General features: G+C 34.4%; 1 protein-coding gene across 1 annotated transcript; it reads right to left on the bottom strand.

The window, feature by feature from the left end:
* Positions 1 to 529: 529 nt before the first annotated feature.
* Positions 530 to 16,697, bottom strand: LOC139849327 (uncharacterized). The gene is made up of 5 exons (XM_071838987.1): positions 16,457 to 16,697; positions 15,866 to 16,070; positions 1,317 to 1,547; positions 1,071 to 1,170; positions 530 to 985 (listed from the first exon to the last, which is right to left on the bottom strand). The coding sequence occupies exons 1-5, from the start codon at positions 16,695 to 16,697 to the stop codon at positions 530 to 532; spliced, it is 1,233 nt and encodes a 410-aa protein (XP_071695088.1).
* Between the last annotated feature and the right edge of the window lie 1,359 nt (positions 16,698 to 18,056).

Genomic DNA, 18,056 nt, shown 5'->3' with positions numbered 1-18,056 from the left:
TTTAATCATGACCTAGAGTATTATTATCTACATAATAGGGATGCATGTAACTTAATACTGTTACCGATAAAGTAAATTAGAAGTTACCACAAAATCAACACATTTCTTTATCTGTTCGATATAGAAATTACAACACAAGTAAATTACTACTCCATTTGAAATTTGAGATTATATATGTATCATAGAAACATAAAATCCGTCATCATCTTCAAAAACTATAGTTTTGGAATATCTTTAATAAATACAACAAAAGAACAAAATGACAAATAATAAATCTTCCCATAATTATCATTAATATTGCATCCGGAAGCATCTCCAGTTTGAGTTTCAGCTGTAGTAGCAACAACTAATAAAGTATCATCGTCAACAATATTCCCAGTCAAATTATCCCTAACCAATTCAATAGTCGCATTTCTACAAGTTGAGGACCCATCAGTGTGTCACTCTGCAAATGCATTTCTACATCATCGATACACATTTGTTCATCCATGTCAAAATTATCTCTAGGTGTTGTCTTGATCACAACTTTTCAACCTTTACGAGCACGATCTTGAACATAGAATACTTGTTGTGCTTGCAATGCTAGAATATAAGGCTCTTTAGTTGGCTTCATACCTCGAAAATCGAGTGTCGTAAATGTGTTCTCATTAACTTTTATCCGGGAACCACCTGATATCCAATCACAATGGAACAAAACTACATTCTTGTCAGCATACTGCAACTCGATTATATTATTTAAAACACCGTAGTAAGTTACATCTCCCAAAATATGATTGTTATCGCTTGCACTCGAGAAGCTACTTGTTACGACATCAATCATAACTCCGCTATTTTGTGTTGTCCTATTCTTCTCTACATCTTTAATGTGAAATCGGAAACCATTTATGTTATATCCCCTATATTTCTTTACAACCACATATGGACTGTTTGCCAATGCCGTTATATCACTTGTGATTCTGTTATCCCCAGTCATATCCTCATCAACCTGATTTGAGGCAATTTGTTTATAGGTTTCGCTCAGTTATATATATCATCACTATTAACGTAATAAAACTATCAAAATTACTTACATAATCAAACAGCCACTCTTCAAACTTCTGACTATGTAAACGTTCAATGTAACGCTTACGTTTATTCGAATTTGCTTGACTTAGAATATTCAGATGCTCTCTGCAATCAATGTAAGAAAAAGAGAATAATATATATACATTATCGTCAAAATTACACAATGTCATATAAAAAAATAATCTAATAACATAGTAAATTTAAATAACTTACGTTCGTAAGAAATCTATTTCACTACAATTGAACAACACATGTGAGTGTGCAATGCCAAAGTGTCGTAGTCGAATTTTACCATGTTTGTTACACCAATGGGTCGACCAGACATACAAAATATTGGCAAAACAATCTCATCACCACAATCATCATGATTCCGACTAGTCTTATTATGTATAGTCTCGACATCACTGACAAAATATAAAGAACAAATTGAAACACACTCTTCAGCTAGATATCCTTCAGCAATTGAACCCTCGGGTTTACTCCTGTTTCGCACATAAGATTTTAATGTAGCTAATTACCTGATCAGTGGTCAAAAAAGTCTATATCAGATTCAAAACAGTCACATATATTTAAACAAGTAAAATATAATTTACTACAGCATAAATGGCCACCTCTCAATTGGATACAACTAACGGTAATGAACAGGTCCCCATAATCTGGCCTCTGAAACTAGATGAACTGATAGATGAATCATGACGTTAGAAAATGACGGTGGAAAAATCCTTTCTAAATCACACAGTATTTTTCCAATATCTTTTTCCATCCGAATTAAATCAGTAGTCTTAAGAACTTTTGAGCATTATTGTTTGTAGTACCGACATAACTTCATGATATCAGTACGCACATCATGAGGTAAAATATTTCGTATGGCCACGGGAAGTAACTACTGCATCAAAATATGATTATTGTGACTTTTTAGACCTAAAATTCTTAGAGGTTTCACCTGACTTGAAATGTCCCGTTCTTATTGATTAAAAACGTTCCATATTAATTGATTTCGTTGCGAGGTTTTGACCTCTATATGAGACGTTTTTCAAAGACTGCATTCATTTTAAAACAAACCATAACCTTTATTTCATAAATAAAGGTTTAAAAAGCTTTACGTAGATTATCAAATAATGATAATCTAAAATATCCTGTTTACAAACGACCATTACATAATGGTTTACAATACAAATATGTTACATCGAAATCAGTTTCTTGAATGCAGTTTTTACACAATATCATACAAACATGGACTCTAAATCTTGTCCTTATTTTAGTATGCAACAACGGAAGCTCTTAGTATTCACCTGAGAATAAACATGCTTTAAACGTCAACAAAAATGTTGGTGAGTTATAGGTTTAACCTATATATATCAAATCGTAACAATAGACCACAAGATTTCATATTTCAATACACATCCCATACATAGAGATAAAAATCATTCATATGGTGAACACCTCGTAATCGACATTAACAAGATGCATATATAAGAATATCCCCATCATTCCGGGACACCCTTCGGATATGATATAAATTTCGAAGTACTAAAGCATCCGGTACTTTGGATGGGGTTTGTTAGGCCCAATAGATCTATCTTTAGGATTCGCGTCAATTAGGGTGTCTGTTCCCTAATTCTTAGATTACCAGACTTAATAAAAAGGGGCATATTCGATTTCGATAATTCAACCATAGAATGTAGTTTCACGTACTTGTGTCTATTTTGTAAATTATTTATAAAACCTGCATGTATTCTCATCCCAAAAATATTAGATTTTAAAAGTGGGACTATAACTCACTTTCACAGATTTTTACTTCGTCAGGAAGTAAGACTTGGCCACTGGTTGATTCACAAACCTATAACAATATATACATATATATTAAAGTATGTTCAAAATATATTTACAAAACTTTTAATACATTTTGATGTTTTAAGTTTATTAAGTCAGCTGTCCTCGTTAGTAACCTACAACTAGTTGTCCATAGTTAGATGTACAGAAATAAATCGATAAATATTATCTTGAATCAATTCACGACCCAGTGTATACGTATCTCAGTATTGATCACAACTCAAACTATATATATTTTGGAATCAACCTCAACCCTGTATAGCTAACTCCAACATTTACATATAGAGTGTCTATGGTTGTTCCGAAATATATATAGATGTGTCGACATGATAGGTCGAAACATTGTATACGTGTCTATGGTATCTCAAGATTACATAATATACAATACAAGTTGATTAAGTTATAGTTGGAATAGATTTGTTACCAATTTTCACGTAGCTAAAATGAGAAAAATTATCCAATCTTGTTTTACCCATAACTTCTTCATTTTAAATCCGTTTTGAGTGAATCAAATTGCTATGGTTTTATATTGAACTCTATTTTATGAATCTAAACAGAAAAAGTATAGGTTTATTGTCAGAAAAATAAGTTACAAGTTGTTTTTGTAAAGGTAGTCATTTCAGTCTAAAGAACGACGTCTAGATGACCATTTTAGAAAACATACTTCCACTTTGAGTTTAACCATGATTTTTGGATATAATTTCATGTTCATAATAAAAATCATTTTCCCAGAATAACAACTTTTAAATCAAAGTTTATCATAGTTTTTAATTAACTAACCCAAAACAGCCTGCGGTGTTACTACGACGGCGTAAATCCGATTTTACGGTGTCTTTTGTGTTTCTAGGCTTTAAATCATTAAGTTAGCATATCATATAGATATAGAAGATGTGTTTAGTTGATTTTAAAATTCAAGTTAGAAGGATTAACTTTTATTTGCGAACAAGTTTAGAATTAACTAAACTATGTTCTAGTGATTACTAGTTTACCACTTCGAATATGATAGCTTTTTATGTATGAATCGAATGATGTTATGAACATCATTACTACCTTAAGTTCCTTGGATAAACCTACTGGAAATGAGAAAAATAGATCTAGCTTCAAAGAATCCTTGGATGGCTTGAAAGTTCTTGAAGCAGAATCATGACACGAAAACAATTTCAAGTAAGATTTCCACTCGAAATAAGATTGTTATAGTTATAGAAATTGAATTAAAGTTTGAATATGATTATTACCTTGTATTAGAAAGATAACCTACTGTAAGTAACAAAGGTTTCTTGATCTTGGATGATTACTTGGAATGGATTTAGAAAACTTGGAAGTAAACTTGCAATCTTGGAAGTATTCTTGATTTTATGAAACTAGAACTTTTGGAATTTATGAAGAACAATTAGAACTTGAAGATAGAACTTGAGAGAGATCAATTAGATGAATAAAATTGAAGATTGAAAGTGTTTGTAGGTGTTTTTGGTCGTTGGTGTATGGATTAGATATAAAGGATATGTAATTTTGTTTTCATGTAAATAAGTCATGAATGATTACTCATATTTTTTGTAATTTTATGAGATATTTCATGCTAGTTGCCAAATGATGGTTCCCACATGTATTATGTGACTCACATGGGCTGCTAAGAGCTGATCATTGGAGTGTATATATCAATAGTACATACATCTAAAAGTTGTGTATTGTACGAGTATGAATACGGGTGCATACGAGTAGAATTGTTGATGAAACTGAACGAGGATGTAATTGTAAGCATTTTTGTTAAGTAGAAGTATTTTGATAAGTGTCTTAAAGTATTTCAAAAGTGTATGAATACATATTAAAACACTACATGTATATACATTTTAACTGAGTCGTTAAGTCATCATTAGTCGTTACATGTAAATGTTGTTTTGAAACCTTTAGGTTAACGATCTTGTTGAATGTTGTTAACCCATTGTTTATTATAACAAATGAGATGTTAAATTGTTATACTATCATGATATTATGATATATAATATACCTTAGTATGATATATATACATTTAAATGTCGTTACAACGATAATCGTTACATATATGTCTCGTTTCGAAATCATTAAGTTAGTAGTCTTAATTTTACATATGTATTTCATTGTTAATACACTTAATAATATATTTACTTATCATTTAACATAATTAACTAAGTGTATCAATATCTTAATATGATTCATATGTGCCTAGTAAGACGTTGTTATAACGATAATCGTTATATATATCGTTTTCGAGTTTCTTAAATTAATAGTCTCATTTTTATGTATATAACTGATTGTTAAAATACCTAATGAGATACATACTTATAATAAAATCATGTTAACTATATATATAACCATATATATGTCATCGTATAGTTTTTACAAGTTTTAACGTTCGTGAATCACCGGTCAACTTGGGTGGTCAATTGTCTATATGAAACCTATTTCAATTAATCAAGTCTTAACAAGTTTGATTGCTTAATATGTTTGAAACACTTAATCATGTAAATAACAATTTCATTTAATATATGTATAAACATGGAAAAGTTCGGGTCACTACAGTACCTACCCGTTAAATAAATTTCGTCCCGAAATTTTAAGCAGTTGGAGGTGTTGACGTATCTTCTGGAAATAAATGCGGGTATTTCTTCTTCATTTGATCTTCACGCTCCCAGGTGAACTCGGGTCCTCTACGAGCATTCCATTGAACCTTAACAATCGGTATCTTGTTTTGTTTAAGTCTCTTAACCTCACGATCCATTATTTCGACGGGTTCTTCAATGAATTGAAGTTTTTCATTGATTTAGATTTCGTCCAACGGAATAGTGAGATCTTCTTTAGCAAAAAATTTCTTCAAATTTGAGACGTGGAAAGTGTTATGTACAGCCGCAAGTTGTTGAGGTAGCTCCAGTTGGTAAGCTACTGGTCCGACACGATCTATAATCTTGAATGGTCCAATGTACCTTGGATTTAGTTTCCCCCGTTTATCAAATCGAACAACGCCTTTCCAAGGTGAAACCTTAAGCATGACCATTTCTCCAATTTCAAACTCTATATCTTTTCTTTTACTGTCCGCGTAGCTCTTTTGTCGACTCTGGGCAGTTTTCAATCTTTGTTGAATTTGGATGATTTTCTCGGTAGTTTCTTGTATTATCTCCGGACCCGTAATCGGAGACCTGCACTTTCTACCATAAAGTGCTTCAAATGGCGCCATCTCAATGCTTGAATGGTAGCTGTTGTTGTAGGAAAATTCTGCTAACGGTAGATGTCGACCCCAACTATTTACGAAATCAATAACACAAGCTCGTAGCATGTCTTTAAGCGTTTGTATCGTCCTTTCGCTCTGCCCATCAGTTTGTGGATGATAGGCAGTACTCATGTCTAGACGAGTTCCCAATGCTTGCTGTAATGTCTGCCAGAATCTTGAAATAAATCTGCCATCCCTATCAGAGATAATAGAGATTGGTATTCCATGTCTGGAGACGACTTCCTTCAAATACAGTCGTGCTAACTTCTCCATCTTGTCATCTTCTCTTATTGGCAGGAAGTGTGCTGACTTGGTGAGACGATCAAATATTACCCAAATAGTATCATAACCACTTGCAGTCCTTGGCAATTTAGTAATGAAATCCATGGTAATATTTTCCCATTTCCATTCCGGGATTTCAGGTTGTTGTAGTAGACCTGATGGTTTCTGATGTTCAGCTTTGACCTTAGAACACGTCAAACATTCTCCTACATATTTAGCAATATCAGCTTTCATACCTGGCCACCAAAAATGTTTCTTAAGATCCTTGTACATCTTCCCCGTTCCAGGATGTATTGAGTATCTGGTTTTATGAGCTTCTCTAAGTACCATTTCTCTCATATCTCCAAATTTTTCTACCCAAATTCTTTCAGCCCTATACCGGGTTCCGTCTTCCCGAATATTAAGAAGCTTCTCCGATCCTTTGGGTATTTCATCCTTTAAATTTCCCTCTTTTAAAGCTCCTTGTTGCGCCTCCTTTATTTGAGTAGTAAGGTTAGTGTGAATCATTATATTCATAGATTTTACTCGAATGGGTTCTCTGTCCTTTCTGCTGAAGGCGTCAGCTACAATATTTGCCTTCCCCGGGTGGTAACGAATCTCAAAGTCATAATCATTCAACAATTCAATCCACCTACACTGCCTCATATTCAGTTGTTTCTGATTAAATATGTGTTGAAGACTTTTGTGGTCGGTATATATAATACTTTTGACCCGATATAAGTAGTGCCTCCAAGTCTTTAATGCAAAAACAACCGCGCCTAATTCCAAATCATGCGTCGTATAATTTTACTCATGAATCTTCAATCGTCTAGATGCATAAGCAATCACCTTCGTTCATTGCATTAATACACAACCGAGACCTTGCTTTGATGCGTCATAATAAATCACAAAATCATCATTCCCTTCAGGCAATGACAATATAGGTGCCGTAGTTAGCTTTTTCTTCAATAATTGAAACGCCTTCTCTTGTTCATCCTTCCATTCAAATTTCTTCCCTTTATGCGTTAATGCAGTCAAGGGTTTTGCTATTTTGGAGAAATCTTGGATGAATCTTCTGTAGTAACCAGCCAATCCTAAAAATTGACGTATATGCTTCGGAGTTTTTGGGGTTTCCCACTTTTCAACGGTTTCGATCTTTGCCGGGTCCACCTGGATACCTTCTTTGTTCACTATGTGACCGAGGAATTGAACTTCTTCCAATCAAAATGCACACTTTGAAAACTTAGCGTACAGTTTTTCTTTCCTCAATACTTCTAGCACTTTTCTCAAATGTTCTTCGTGCTCTTGATCATTCTTTGAGTAAATATGTATGTCATCGATGAAAACAATGACAAACTTATCAAGATATGGCACACACACTCGGTTCATAAGGTCCATGAACACAGCTGGTGCGTTAGTCAATCCAAACGGCATAACCATAAACTCGTAATGACCATAACGCGTCCTAAAAGCAGTTTTTGGAATATCATCCTCCTTTACTCGCATTTGATGATATGCAGTACGTAAATCGATCTTCGAATAAATCGACGAGCCTTGTAGTTGATAAAATAAGTCGTCAATTCTCGGCAGTGGATAACGGTTTTTGATGGTAAGTTTGTTCAACTCTCTGTAGTCAATACAAAACCTAAATGTACCATCCTTCTTCTTGACAAACAAAAAAGGAGCTCCCCATGGTGATGTGCTTGGTCGAATGAAACCACGTTCTAATAGGTCTTGCAGTTGGCTTTGCAGTTCTTTCATCTCGCTGGGTGCGAGTCTATAAGGAGCACGAGCTATTGGTGCTGCTCCTGGTACAAGATCTATTTGAAATTCAACAGATCGATGTGGAGGTAGTCCCGATAATTCTTTCGGAAATACATCGGGAAATTCTTTTGCGACGGGAACATCATTGATGCTCTTTTCTTCAGTTTGTACTTTCTCGACGTGTGCTAGAACAGCATAGAAACCTTTTCTTATTAGTTTTTGTGCCTTCAAATTACTAATAAGATGTAGCTTCATGTTGCCCTTTTCTCTGTACACCATTAAGGGTTCTCCTTCTTCTCGTACAATGCGAATTGCATTTTTATAACATACGATCTCTGCTTTCACCTTCTTCAGCCAGTCCATGCCAACTATTATATCAAAACTCCCTAACTCTACTGGTATCAAATCAATCTTAAATATTTCGCTACCCAGTTTAATTTCTCGATTCCGGCATATATTATCTGCTGAAATTAATTTACCGTTTGCTAATTTGAGTAAAAATTTACTATCCAACAGCATCAATGGACAACTTAATTTAGCACAAAAATCTCTACTCATATAGCTTCTATCCGCACCCGAATCAAATAAAACGTAAGCAGATTTATTGTCAATAAGAAACGTACCCGTAACAAGCTCCGGGTCTTCCTGTGCCCCTGCCGCATTAATATTGAAAACTCTTCCGCGGCCTTGTACATTCGTGTTCTCCTGGTTCGGGCAATTTCTAATAATGTGGCCCAATTTTCCACATTTATAACAAACTACATTGGCATAACTTGCTCCGACACTACTTGCTCCGTCATTACTCGTTCCGACACCATTTGTTCCTTTCGTTCTGTTAACCCCTGGTCCGTAGACCTCACACTTCGCCGCGCTATGACCAATACACAGCTTTTAAATGTATGTACTATTGGTATATACACTCCAATGATCAGCTCTTAGCAGCCCATGTGAGTCACCTAACACATGTGGGAACCATCATTTGGCAACTAGCATGAAATATCTCATAAAATTACAAAAATATGAGTAATCATTCATGACTTATTTACATGAAAACAAAATTACATATCCTTTATATCTAATCCATACACCAACGACCAAAAACACCTACAAACACTTTCATTCTTCAATTTTCTTCATCTAATTGATCTCTCTCAAGTTCTATCTTCAAGTTCTAAGTGTTCTTCATAAATTCCAAAAGTTCTAGTTTCATAAAATCAAGAATACTTTGCAAAATTTGGTACAGAACCCCGAGTGATGCTTTTCACACCTTTGGCATAGTTGCTTCTGATTGTTGTTGTTGTTGCGGTTATTATTGTTGTTGGGATGATTGTTGTAGTTGCTGTTGTCGTTGTTGTTGTTGTTGTTGTTGTTGTTGTTGTTGTTGTTGTTGTTGTTGTTGTTGTTGTTGTTGTTGTTGTTGTTGTTGTTGTTGTTGTTGTTATTATTGGGCCGTTTGTTGTAGTTGCGATTGATGTTGCGATTATTGGGATAGTTGTTGCGATTATTGTTGTAATTGCTGTTGTTGTTGTATTGGTGATTCTTATCACCGTTTTCCTCTCACTTTCTTTTAACTTGCTTCACATTGGCCTCTTCAGCAGTCTGTTCTTTAATTCTTTCTTCAATTTGGTTCACTAGTTTGTGAGCCATTCTACATGCCTGTTGTATGGAGGCGGGCTCGTGTGAACTTATATCTTCTTGGATTCTTTCCGGTAATCCTTTCACAAACTCGTCGATCTTCTCTTCCTCATCTTCGAACGCTCCCTGACACAATAGGCACAATTCTGTGAATCATCTTTCGTACGTGGTAATATCAAATCCTTGGGTTCGTAACCCTATAAGTTCTGTCTTGAGCTTATTGACCTCAGTTCTGGGACGGTACTTCTCGTTCATCAAGTGCTTGAATGCTGACCACGGTAGTGCGTACGCATCATCTTGTCCCACTTGCTCTAGATAGGTATTCCACCATGTTAACGCAGAACCTGTGAAGGTATGCGTAGCGTACTTCACTTTGTCCTCTTTTGTACACTTACTTATGGCAAACACCGATTCGACCTTCTCGGTCCACCGTTTCAATCCAATCGGTCCTTCGGTTCCATCAAATTCCAAAGGTTTGCAGGCAGTGAATTCTTTGTAGGTGCATCCTACACGATTTCCTGTACTGCTAGATCCAAGGTTATTGTTGGTATGTAGCGCAGCCTGTACTGCGGCTATGTTTGAAGCTAGAAAAGTACGGAATTCCTCTTCATTCATATTCACGGTGTGTCGAGTAGTCGGTGCCATTTCCTTCAAAATAGTCAAATGGAACAAGTTAATCATATAGAATATTAAGAGTAGTTAATAGTATTTCGTAGCATAATATGAACTCATTTATAAAAGCTTTTTCTTCATATTAGCGTTTTATAAGTTTAAATTTGGGTAGTACCTACCCGTTAAGTTCATACTTAGTAGCTAATATACAATTCAACTACTACAATTCTATATGAAAAACTGATTATAATAATATTTAACGTTCAAACTTTTATACAATATTTTACAAACTTACAATACCGCTTATTTTACATAAAGCATGAAATATAGCACACAATAACTTTGATACAAGATAGTTGTCAAGATAATTCTAGCTAGTACACAAGTCGTTCAACAAAGGCAATAAAGACACGTAATTCATACGTCCAGAAACAAGTCATGCATTCTGGTTTTACTAGGACTACTTCCTATCCTTGGTCTTGTGGAACATAACCGTTATGGCCGTTGATAAGACAGCGTGTTGTAACGTCGTCAAAGGGACGAGGGTTACGTAATGACCAACAGTCTCGTAATAACCTAAAAACCTCATTTCTTACCCCAATTACCGACTCCGTCACTTGTGGGAACGTTTTGTTTAATAGTTATAGTTCGATGTTCTTTTTCTCACTTTGGTGAGAAGCGAACATTACTAACCCGTAAGCATAGCATGCTTCTTTATGTTGCATGTTAGCCGCTTTTTCTAAATCATGAAGTCCTATATTCGGATACATTGAGTCAAAATAATTTCTTAACCAGTTGCGTAAAATAGCATTTGGGTTCCCCGCAATATATGCGTCAAAGTAAACACATCGTAACTTATGAGTTTCCCAATGTGATATCCCCCATCTTTCAAACGAAAGTCTCTTATAAACCAAGACATTCTTGGAACGTTCTTCGAATGTCTTACAAACTGATTTAGCCGTAAATAGTTGTGCCGAAGAATTCTGACCGACTCTAGACAAGATTTCATCAATCATGTCTCCGGGTAGGTCTCTTAAAATATTGGGCTGTCTATCCATTTTGTGTTTTTATACTGTAAAATAGACAAGAGTTAGATTCATAAAAAAAAATTAATTATTAATGCAAGCAATTTTTACATATATCATAAAGCATAAGCACACTATATTACATATATTACACCACATGAATACAACTATCTTATTCTGACTCACTCGTTTCTTATTCTTTGGTTTTGGTTCATTTTGCCAAGTTTCTAGGGATATATGATGTTCCCCTAATACGAGCTGTCGTTTTCCACAACGGTTTAGAAAAACCTGGTGGTTTAGAGGTTCCCGGGTCATTGTTACAACTTAAGGGCTTCGGGGGTTGACGATACATATAAAGTTCATCGGGGTTGGAATTAGATTTCTCTATTTTTATGCCCTTTCCCTTATTATTTTATTTTGCCTTTTTAAATTCAGTTGGGGTAATTTCTATAACATCATCGGAATTCTCGTCGGTATCCGATTCATCGGAGAATTGGTAATCCTCCCAATATTTTGCTTCCTTGGCGGAAACACCATTGACCATAATTAACCTTGGTCGGTTGGTTGAGGATTTTCTTTTACTTAACCGTTTTATTATTTCCCCCACCGGTTCTATTTCCTCCTCCGGTTCCTCCTCTTCCGGTTCTGATTCTTCTTCCGGTTCTGATTCTTCTTCCGGTTCTTCTTCGGGAACTTGTGAATCAGTCCAATATATATTCGACTCTTCATTATTATTAGGTGAGTCAATGGGATTTGTGCTAGAGGTAGACATCTATCACACAATATCAAACATGTTAAGAGATTAATATATCACATAATATATACATGTTAATAATATATAGTTTCCAACAAAAATGTTAAGCAATCATTTTTAAAGAAAACACGGTCGAAGTCCAGACTCACTAATGCATCCTAACAAACTCGATAAGACACATTAATGCAAATTTTCTGGTTCTCTAAGACCAACGCTCGGATACCAACTGAAATGTCCCGTTCTTATTGATTAAAAACGTTCCATATTAATTGATTTCGTTGCGAGGTTTTGACCTCTATATGAGACGTTTTTCAAAGACTGCATTCATTTTAAAACAAACCATAACCTTTATTTCATAAATAAAGGTTTAAAAAGCTTTACGTAGATTATCAAATAATGATAATCTAAAATATCCTGTTTACACACGACCATTACATAATGGTTTACAATACAAATATGTTACATCGAAATCAGTTTCTTGAATGTAGTTTTTACACAATATCATACAAACATGGACTCCAAATCTTGTCCTTATTTTAGTATGCAACAGCAGAAGCTCTTAGTATTCACCTGAGAATAAACATGCTTTAAACGTCAACAAAAATGTTGGTGATTTATAGGTTTAACCTATATATATCAAATCGTAACAATAGACCACAAGATTTCATATTTCAATACACATCCCATACATAGAGATAAAAATCATTCATATGGTGAACACCTGGTAATCGACATTAACAAGATGCATATATAAGAATATCGCCATCATTCCGGGACACCCTTCAGATATGATATAAATTTCGAAGTACTAAAGCATCCGGTACTTTGGATGGGGTTTTGTTAGGCCCAATAGATCTATCTTTAGGATTCGTGTCAATTAGGGTGCCTGTTCCCTAATTCTTAGATTACCAGACTTAATAAAAAGGGGCATATTCGATTTTGATAATTCAACCATAGAATGTAGTTTCACGTACTTGTGTCTATTTTGTAAATCATTTATAAAACCTGCATGTATTCTCATCCCAAAAATATTAGATTTTAAAAGTGGGACTATAACTCACTTTCACAGATTTTTACTTCGTCGGGAAGTAAGACTTAGCCACTGGTTGATTCACAAACCTATAACAATATATACATATATATCAAAGTATGTTCAAAATATATTTACAAAACTTTTAATACATTGTGATGTTTTAAGTTTATTAAGTCAGCTGTCCTCGTTAGTAACCTACAACTAGTTGTCCACAGTTAGATGTATAGAAATAAATTGATAAATATTATATTGAATCAATCCACGACCCAGTGTATACGTATCTCAGTATTGATCACAACTCAAACTATATATATTTTGGAATCAACCTCAACCCTGTATAGCTAACTCCAACATTTACATATAGAGTGTCTATGGTTGTTCCGAAATATATATAGATGTGTCGACATGATAGGTCGAAACATTGTATACGTGTCTATGGTATCTCAAGATTACATAATATACCATACAAGTTGATTAAGTTATAGTTGGAATAGATTTGTTACCAATTTTCACGTAGCTAAAATGAGAAAAATTATCCAATCTTGTTTTACCCATAACTTCTTCATTTTAAATCCGTTTTGAGTGAATCAAATTGCTATGGTTTCATATTGAACTCTATTTTATGAATATAAACAGAAAAAGTATAGGTTTATAGTCTCAAAAATAAGTTACAAATCGTTTTTGTAAAGGTAGTCATTTCAGTCGAAAGAACGACGTCTAGATGACCATTTTAGAAAACATACTTCCACTTTGAGTTTAACCATGATTTTTGAATATAGTTTCATGTTCATAATAAAAATCATTTTCCCATAATAACAACTTTTAAATCAAAGTTTATTATAGTTTTTAATGAACTAACCCAAAACAGCCCGCGGTGTTACTACGACGGCGTAAATCCGATTTTACGGTGTTTTTCGTGTTTCCAGGTTTTAAATCATTAAGTTAGCATATCATATAGATATAGAACATGTGTTTAGTTGATTTTAAAAGTCAAGTTAGAAGGATTAACTTTTATTTGCGAACAAGTTTAGAATTAACTAAACTATGTTCTAGTGATTACTAGTTTACCACTTCGAATATGATAGCTTTTTATGTATGAATCGAATGATGTTATGAACATCATTACTACCTTAAGTTCCTTGGATAAACCTACTGGAAATGTGAAAAATAGATCTAGCTTCAAAGGATCCTTGGATGGCTTGAAAGTTCTTGAAGCAGAATCATGACACGAAAACAATTTCAAGTAAGATTTCCACTCGAAATAAGATTGTTATAGTTATAGAAATTGAATTAAAGTTCGAATATGATTATTACCTTGTATTAGAAACATAACCTACTGTAAGTAACAAAGGTTTCTTAATCTTGGATGATTACTTGGAATGGATTTAGAAAACTTGGAAGTAAACTTGCAATCTTGGAAGTATTCTTGATTTTATGAAACTAGAACTTTTGGAATTTATGAAGAACACTTAGAACTTGAAGATAGAACTTGAGAGAGATCAATTAGATGAATAAAATTGAAGAATGAAAGTGTTTGTAGGTGTTTTTGGTCGTTGGTGTATGGATTAGATATAAAGGATATGTAATTTTGTTTTCATGTAAATAAGTCATGAATGATTACTCATATTTTTGTAATTTTATGAGATATTTCATGCTAGTTGACAAATGATGGTTCCCACATGTGTTAGGTGACTCACATGGGCTGCTAATAGCTGATCATTAGAGTGTATATACCAATAGTGCATACATCTAAAAGCTGTGTATTGTACGAGTACGAATACGGGTGCATACGAGTAGAATTGTTGATGAAACTGAACGAGGATGTAATTGTAAGCATTTTTGTTAAGTAGAAGTATTTTGATAAGTGTCTTGAAGTCTTTCAAAAGTGTATGAATACATATTAAAACACTAAATGTATATACATTTTAACTGAGTCGTTAAGTCATCGTTAGTCGTTACATGTAAATGTTGTTTTGAAACCTTTAGGTTAACGATCTTGTTGAATGTTGTTAACCCATTGTTTATTATAACAAATGAGATGTTAAATTGTTATACTATCATGATATTATGATATATAATATATCTTAGTATGATATATATACATTTAAATGTCGTTACAACGATAATCGTTACATATATGTCTCGTTTCAAAATCATTAAGTTAGTAGTCTTATTTTTACATATGTATTTCATTGTTAATACACTTAATAATATATTTACTTATCATTTAACATAATTAACCAAGTGTATCAATATCTTAATATGATTCATATGTACCTAGTAAGACGTTGTTATAACGATAATCGTTATATATATCATTTTCGAGTTTCTTAAATTAATAGTCTCATTTTTATGTATATAACTCATTGTTAAAATACCTAATGAGATACATACTTATAATAAAATCATGTTAACTATATATATAACCATATATATGTCATCGTATAGTTTTTACAAGTTTTAACGTTCGTGAATCACCGGTCAACTTGGGTGGTCAATTGTCTATATGAAACCTATTTCAATTAATCAAGTCTTAACAAGTTTGATTGCTTAATATGTTGGAAACACTTAATCATGTAAATAACAATTTCATTTAATATATATATAAACATGGAAAAGTTCGGGTCACTACATGACTGCACCTAGAAATATTAGCAGCATAACCATCTGACACTTTCACCCCTTTTAGCACCTTACAAAACTTTTCTTTCTCCTTTTTATCCATTACAAAACATGCAGAAGGCAAATACACTTTGCCATTTGGTAAAGGTTCTGGATGAAGTTCAGGTCTAATACCTATTTCTTTCAAATCACAACGTGCTTTTAAATGATTCTTGGTCTTTCCATCTATATTCATTAATGTTCCAATGACACTTTCACATACATTCTTTTCAGTATGCATTACGTGTATATTATGACGTATTACGTTATTTTTCCAGTACAGTAACTAAAAAAAAATACTTCCATTCTTCCAGTTATATGGTAAGGATGGGTTATCCTTCAGAAGTTTTCCAAATTTTATATTAAAACCTTCCAGCTCCGCAAGCACTTTTTCCCTATTAAGCAACGCGGTGGCCCTTCATGTTCTTCTGTGCCATCAAAGGATTCTTTTAAGCAACGAAAAGCATGCAACAACTCCAACTAGCGACGATGTGCCATGAAGCTTTCATTGTGGGTGTTTGATAACCGTATTGATTTGGTTTCCTTATTACAAGAAGGACAAGCTAGTTTACCTTTAGTGTTCCAACCCGATAAATTCTCATAAGCAGGAAAGTCACTTATCATCCATATCAAACATGCACGCAGTGGGAAGTTACTCTTTGTGGATGCATGATAAGTATTAACTCCAGTATCCCACAACTCCTTCAACTCATAAATTAGAGGTTGCATATACACGTCTATATTATTACCTGGAGCAGATGGACCAGGTATAGATAAAGTTAGGAACAAAAAGGTTTTTTCATGCACAACCATGGTGGTAGATTATACGGTATCAAAATAACAGCCCAGACATTATATGTGTTGGTTGCAAAGAAGATCTAAACAAAGAAGCAAAGCTGCAACACTGATCGCGTTTTGGAGCAACGGGTCGCGATACGTGATGAGCTGATACACGACAGGATGGTCTGATACGCGAAAAATGTGGCAGGTATTGGAACACGATGTTATCGCGTTTTGATCAACATGGTCGCGTTTGAGTTGGAGTTGTCGCGGAATGCGATGGGGTGTCGCGAAATGCGATGATGTGCGTAGCCAGTAAGTTATTCGATTTGTTTCCTTATTTTGATTTGGACTATAAATATACCTTATGTAATCTGTAACCCTAAGCACTAAAAATCAATAAAAAAATCTCTCTAGTTGGCCGTTGACTAAAGCAATCACACCGATTGCATATAACCATCTAATATCTTGTGTCGTTTACTTTTCTTGTTGTTATTCTATCCGTTTGTAATTTGTAGGATCACAAACTTTAGATTGGTGGTCGTTTTTGGGTTCATAAATTCCTAACAACTGGTATCAGAGCTAGGCTATAGCCCCGATGTGGTGAACAGTGCAATGGGCGTACCCTGAGCGCACGCAGTGACGTGGCACAACCCTAGCAATGATGAGTTGATCATGGGGCCTTGTGTCAAAATCTTTTTGCCCTCCCACCAGGTTGAGAGGTCCGAGTTAGCAGCGGTAAAGGTTGGATCTGGACTATCGTTGGAGGGGAGGCCCAGATGGACTTGGGTTTGAGGGGAGGTTTGTTAGGGTGCAAACCAAAGTCCCACATCGGTCATGGGATAAAACAAATGTATGTATATAAGTCTAAGGGAAAGTCCCTCTATCACCATTTGGTTTTAGAAAAGGATGGACTCTTGGGCTTATATTGCAGGACATTGTATCTGGGCTATACGATCCTTACAACTGGTATCTAGAGCACAAGGTTCGCATTGGGCGCGATGGCAAACGAAGGAAACTTTAGGATTGATCGGTTCGATGGGAAAGATTTTGGATTTTGGAAGATGAAAATAGAAGACTATTTGTACCAGAAAAAATTACACTTACCACTTGAAGAGAAGAAGCATGATAACGTTAAACAAGAAGATTGGGATCTCCTAGATCGCCAAGCTTTAGGGGCGGTTAGGATGTCTCTTGCAAAAAATGTTGCTTACAACGTTATTAACGAGAAGACTACGTTTGGGTGCTTAAAGCCACTTACAAACATGTATGAAAAACCTAACGCTGCTAATAAGGGTTTTCTCATGCGTCAGTTGTTCAACCAAAAGATGAAAGAAGGTGCGTGTGCTGCAGATCATATCAATGATTTCAACAATCTCATTACAAGATTGG

Source organism: Rutidosis leptorrhynchoides, chromosome 5 (genome assembly GCF_046630445.1).
Source record: "Rutidosis leptorrhynchoides isolate AG116_Rl617_1_P2 chromosome 5, CSIRO_AGI_Rlap_v1, whole genome shotgun sequence".
Taxonomy (NCBI): Eukaryota; Viridiplantae; Streptophyta; class Magnoliopsida; order Asterales; family Asteraceae; genus Rutidosis; species Rutidosis leptorrhynchoides.
This window is presented reverse-complemented; position numbering and strand designations above follow the sequence as displayed.